Below are 6,396 nucleotides of genomic sequence, written 5' to 3'. Positions count from 1 at the left end.
CCTCCCAATAATACAAAGCAAAGATGAATGAGACTCAGGAGAAAGGGGAGTGGGGCTTGAGGAGAGAGGCCTTGGTATGATTCATTCTCCACCTAGATCTGTCCTCTTTCCTTCTCGAGACAACTTCTGGGAAGCCTCCTGAAAAGGGGGTCTGTCTGAGAGCTTGTTTCATTCCTGAGACCAGCTGAGCAGACTTTAGGGAGAAAAAACAAGTGGTGGTCAGGCTCTCCCTGCTGCCAGCCACCTTCCCCAGAGGCCAGGCAGCCTATAGAGCCATAGAGAAGGGATTTCTAAGTTGGAGAGATTTCAGAAAAAGTCTGAGCTTGGATGGGGGGAGGGGAATTATGTCTTTTTTTTTCTAGAATTAGCTTTCTTTGTAATGTTATATGTTTTATTTTATGCATTTAAAAGCATTACTCTAAGTAGGGGTCCATAGGCTTCAGAAGTCTGCTGCCAAAGAGGTTCTTACCACAAATAAAAGGTCTGAACCCCTGCCTTAGAGCTATCGAATGGTGAAGAGCCAGAAGGAACCATAAAGATCACCTAGTCCAACTACCTCATTTTACAGAGTGGGAAACTGAGGCCCAGAGAAGGGAAAGGATTTGTCCAAGATCATACAGTCAGTGGTGGGTCAGTAGCTAAAAGCCAATTCTTCTGCCCCTTGTGCTCAGCCTGGCATCTTTCCCAATCCTATCTGTGTACCATCAGGGAATGTGATGTAAAATGACTGTTTCTGCCATCCCAGAGCACAAGAGATCACAGCAGTAGTATAGGAGGCCAGAGAATGACTTGGCAAAAAGACAAAAGCAATTTCTTTTAGGAGCCATGAAATTCAACTCCCACCTGGTTATCCAGGGATAGGTAGGATTTACAAGAGGTAGAGGGGCTGGGAACCCAATCAAGGCTGTGAGAGTGGACTGTGCGTTCAGGGGACAGTGCCCAGACCAGTCTGACTCCACTAGGATGCTCATTTCAGGGAGCACAGAGAATGCCACACTAAGTAATTTCCCTCCATCCTCTTTTCAGCTTTCTGGCAGACTGCTTTCATGTGGTTATGCCCTTCTCTGAACTCCCGTAGAATAGAATGAAATGGAATAGGACTTGAGAGACAGGAGGGACCTCACAGGACATTCTAGCTCACCAGCAGTTTCCAGAAGAAGAATGTGAATGTGGAGTGTGGAAAATAAAACTGGAAAACTAAGGGGAACATTAAGAAAAAAGGTTAAGTGATATGCCCATAAGAGCAGCTAGGGGGCAAAGTGGACAGAACACTGGGCTTGGAGTCAGAAAGACTCACCTTCATGAGATCAAATCTAGGCCCAGACACTTGCTGGCTGAATGACCCTGGGCAAGTCACTTAACCCTACTTGCCTCAATTTCCTCATCTGTAAAATGAGCTGGAGAGGGAAATGGAAAACCACTCCAGAACCTTGGCCAAGAAAATCCCAAATGGGGTCAGGAAGAGTTGGACATGACTGGAAAATGACTGAACAACAACTGACATGCTTATGCTTGTACAACTAATCAAGCAGCCAGCTTTTATCAAGTACCTTCTGTTACCAAGGTATTGTGGTAAGAGCTGAGAATTTTTTAAAAATTAAAATTAAACAGTCTGCCCTCAAAGAGTTTGCTTTCCAACAGGAGAGGCAGACACAGAAATAAACAAAATAAGTACCAGATAACAGAGTGGGGAGAAATCGTGAAAGGTCATGTAGAAGGCCAAGTCAACAAGCATTTATTAAGCACCTACTGTATGCCAGGCACTGTGCTAAACTTTGGGGGATAACAAAAATAAAGCGATCACATGCCTTCTCTAGGAGCTCACATTCCTGTGGGAGAGATAATGTACAAACAACTATGCATGGAACAGTGTACATGGAAGGCAATCTGGGGGTGGCTTGGGGTGGGGGGGAGGCACCAGCAGTGAGAGGGAACCAGGAAAGTCTGCTTGCTCTGAAGGAAACTAGGTGTTCCAAGAGAAGGAACAAGGGAGTGCATTCTAGATACAGAGGCAAAGGAAGAGAGAGAGGAGAACCAATGTGAAACAATATTAGTTTGGCTGGACCATCAGTGTAAATGAAGGGGAGTAAAATCTAATGACGTCGCAGAGGTAAGCTGGAGCAAGGTTAGACAGGAGTTTCTGGTTGACCCTGGAGGCGACAGGGAATTTGAGTAGGGGAGTGGCCTGGTCGGCCCTGTGCTTTAGGAAGATGATTTTGGCAGCTGAGTGCAAGACGGACTGGAGGGAGCAGTGAGGCCATTTAGAAGGCTAGTGTAATAGTCTGGGTGAGAGGTGACCTAGCATAGCACTGAGCCAAGAGGAGAACTCAGGGCTTCAGACTACAATGTGCTCTCCCTTAACAACTTAACAGCTTAACTTAGCAACACTGTCTTCCTACTAACAGTTTGTTAAATTCAGTGAGCTTTTAAACCCCTACCAAGGACAAAGCACAAAATACCAAGGTTTTGAAGAGACAAAGGGAGCCTAGTCAGAGGCCAAGAGATTACATTGTCTGGTAGGCACATCTGTTTACCTAGATAAGTAAAAACAGAATAATTTGAAGACAGAAAGACTATTTATGTGGAAGGTGGGGGTAGGGAGAGACCCCAAAGGAAGGCAGAGCCTTAAATAATGACCCTGAAAGGGGAGGGGCGTGCCTTCCACCTGGGGGGGAATGACCTGAATAACTGCTCCAAGGTAGGGGATGGAATACTGAGTCTGGGACATGGTTAATAACACACTTCAGCTCGAATGTGAATGTGGAGCGAGGAAAATAAAGCTGGAAAAATAAGGGGAGCATTAAAAAAAAAAAAAAGGTAAGGAGCTTGTATGTTTAATTCAAGGGGAAACATTTGTTCAACACCTACTGTAGGAAAGACACTGTCGGAGGTTCTGGGACATGCAAAGACCGAAACCAAGGGCTTTGCCCTAGGACTCCACTGAAGACTCTTCAGAGCCAGGTAGCAAGATAGTCAAACCTGTTACTTAGGAAGGTAACCATTTGATAACCCTTTGATTTGTTTGTTAGCTTCTTATTCACCCGGATTCTGCCAGAATTAAGAACCTCAGCACTGACAGCGACCTCAGCAGCCAGCTAGTCAGAGGCCCTAAAGAAGAGAATCCTCACAAGCTATCCCCCAGGACAAGCTATGCAATAAAATCTTCCCAAGAGTTCCTCCATAAGGCACTTTGTCAATCACCAAAGCTTAAGTAAATGGCAGTAACACAGCTGACCCAGAAATTCTCTTACCATCATGGTCATCCAGCCTTCACGTGGGGAGGCAATATAGTGGATTGGATAGGGAGTGCTGAGGTCAGCATCAAAGGACTGGAGCTTGAATGCTGCCTCTGATAGCCACTATTCTGGTGTGACATTGGGCAAGGCTTTTCATTCACCTGAATCCTCTGTGTAAATGATGAGGCAGCTAGATGGTGCAGTGGATAAAACTCCTAGAGTCAGAAGAGACTCCTCTTCCTGAGTTCAAATCTGGTCTCAGACACTTCCTAGCTGTGTGACCCTGGACAAGTCACTTAACCCTGTTTGCCTCAGTTTCCTCACCTACCAAATGAGGCAATGGCAAACCACTCCAGTATCTTTGCCAAGAAAACCCTAAAAGGGGGTCATGAAGAATCAGACATGGCTGGAAAATGACTGAAGAACAATGAAACAATGAGGCTAGACTGGATGGCCTCTGAAGTCCCTTACAACTCTATGCCTAAGACCCTATGAGCCTATGAATTTACCATGAAATAGAACAAGTTTCCTTCTTGAGCCTCAGTTTCCTCATCTGTAAAATGATGGAGTTGGACTAGGTGGCTTCTGAGCCACCTTTCAGCTCTGGATGCCATCATCTATGAACCGCATAATAGGATAACTGATCCTAGCTTTGGACAGTTCTCATTATGAGAAAGTTTTTCCTAAAACAGAAGCCTAAAGAAAAAAACAAAAGCCTAAATTTGACTTTGTATGACTTCTACCCATAGTTCCTAGTTCCACCCTCCAGGGTCAAGTAGAACAAGACTAATCCCATGACAATTCTGCAAATACCCAGAGTCTTCAGTACTGAACTGGAGAACACATGGACCCTGGAAGTAGATCAGCTGGACTCAACTCCATCCATGCAAAGCACATGGCAGGAGGCTTCATGAATACTCTTATGACACATAAATTCAGCAAATCTCCCCTTCCTGCAGCTCAGCTTGTAGAATCTTCAGCTTCATGCTCCTTCCAAATCAATAATACCCAACTACTACTAACATATTCTACCACTTACTTTAGACTCAGGTTCATGACTTAAGTCTGAGCCTTCCATGCTTCTCCAAGGTAGGAGGCAAGACACACTGTGACATCTTGCCCTGGGAGTTGCCAGAGCTGGGGAGTCAGGGAACCTGGAGTCTAGTCCTAGCATCTGCCACCAAAACCTGTGGTGTGATTGAGAAATTGGTAAAGTAAATTTCCCTCTCTGGACTCATTTCCTCCTCTAAAGTACAGGAGCTAGGACCAGAATCAGAAACTGTTAGAGGTAGGAGGGGGCTTGAGATCACCTGGTACACGTGCCTGCTTTTAATAAAGGGAAGTGATTTGCTCAAAGTCTTATGTTAATGCTTTGATGAGTCTGTGTGAGTACTCACACAGATTCAGTTCAGAGATCAAGCAGCCCATTCATGCCTTCTCACCCAGTGCCTGTGATCCATGCCCTTCCCTGCATCCCCCATAGGGGATCCACCCAGTCTTCAAGCTTGCCTTCCTCTAGATGGAGGAAGTTTGGTACAGTAGTTCAGAGCAATAGGCTCAAAATAGAAAGCTGCATATTGACTTAGAAAACCACAAGTTATTGCTATCTGTGTTTTATTGTATTTTCATTTCTTTTGTTTCACATTTCCCAATTCCATTTTGATCTGGTCCAGATGCTCTGGGGAGTTTTGACACACCGGGGTGGATGGCAGGAAGACCTGAATTTCCATCTTGCCTCTGATTCCTATGGCATTTACAACCATGACCCAGGGTCAGTTTCCTCATCTATAAAAGGGGGAGGGGTAGGCTTGATGACTTCTAAAGCTCCTCCTGGCTCTATTTACGGTCCTATGATCTCACTAGATGGAATGTAAACCCTCTTCGGAAAGGAAATTGCTTCATTCCTGCCTTTATTTCTCCAATGCCTAGCATGGTCCCTGGCTCATAGTAGGGATGCTTATCAAGTGATTCACCCAGATTCTAATCCTGCCTGTGATATTTCCTACATCATGACCTTGGACAAAAGGGTTGACATTGTTGTTCATCCTTCCTCTTCAAAGAGGACCGATGACATCACAGGGGTGATGTCTTGACTTGCACATGAACTGCTTTGGAGGTGCCTTCCAGCTCTCTGTTGATGGTTCCAGGATCTCTTGGCCTTAGGTGGTGGTTTTGCATTGCCTAAGATCATTCTGGGGAGACCCGTTCTGTGACTTCATTAGCCTTGGGAAGTTTCCAGGAGGAAATTCCTCCTGCCAATGCAGATCTGAGGCTGCTCTGCCACATTTCATCTTCGGCAATTTTCCAGGGCACTGAGGGGATGATGTGCCCAGAGTCATATGGCTACTATCTCTCAGATGCAAAATTGGAAGCCATTTCTTCCTGACTCGGAGGCCAGTTGTCCATCTGCTTCAGCCCACTGCCCCTACTACAAAATATACACAGAGTAAACACAAAGCGATTGTACCACGTGGAATCTAACCAATATACACACACTGCTTGTACAAAACACTTGTGCTCTCCAAGCCTCTGGGGTTTAATAATTACAAGTTTACAAGTGGTTTACCAGTCCCACCTTGTGAACTAGATAGCATGAGCATTATGCCCATTGCAAAGATAAAGAAATGGATAGAGATTAGGTGACTTGCCCAAGGTCTCAAAGGCAAAACTGCCTCAACCTTGGTTAGACCATCTCCAAGGTCCTTCCTACCCAGACTTTCTTTGATTGCACACAGGCAGCAAGCTGACCTTCCAAAAGCTTCTTCTCTTGTTCCTGTCCTTCCCATTTTTCCCCCAGTCTGTGGGTGAGGAAAGAAAGAGTGGACAAGGACTAAGGAAGAAGACCCTTCATTCCTTAGGGTCTATATCACTGAGCAAGGAAGCTTAGTTAGGAGAGGATCAAGGGGTGGTCTAGGAACCAGGTGTATAGTACTCTCTAGAGGGTCCTCAGTGATTGCCCTCCCAACCCAGTCTTTTTCTGGGCTGGCCATGTACAGGAGCAGCAGCCCCAGGTCAGTTAAGAACGTGACCAACCACCTCTGCTCCCCATCTGACACAGCCTTTCTCCACTCTCTTGCCCTCCCTGTCTCTCCTCCCTTACCACCATCCTTCTCTTCCTCTCCCTCCTGGTCTCAAACCTCCTCCTTCCTCTCCCTACCCT

General features: G+C 45.8%; 1 protein-coding gene across 1 annotated transcript in view; it reads right to left on the bottom strand.

Annotated features, from left to right (window-relative positions):
- Positions 1-5,777: 5,777 nt before the first annotated feature.
- Positions 5,778-6,396, bottom strand: part of LOC138162037 (BICD family-like cargo adapter 2) — a 6,196-nt gene continuing 5,577 nt past the window's right edge. Inside the window, exon 6 of the mRNA XM_069089145.1 lies at positions 5,778-6,034. Coding sequence (XP_068945246.1) covers positions 5,920-6,034 — 115 coding nt within the window. The 3' untranslated portion in view covers positions 5,778-5,919. The remainder of the gene's footprint in view (positions 6,035-6,396) is intronic.

This window comes from Petaurus breviceps, unplaced genomic scaffold (genome assembly GCF_028583685.1).
Source record: "Petaurus breviceps papuanus isolate PSGF00001 unplaced genomic scaffold, PetGlider_PUasm1.0 186, whole genome shotgun sequence".
NCBI lineage: Eukaryota > Metazoa > Chordata > Mammalia > Diprotodontia > Petauridae > Petaurus > Petaurus breviceps.
This window is presented reverse-complemented; position numbering and strand designations above follow the sequence as displayed.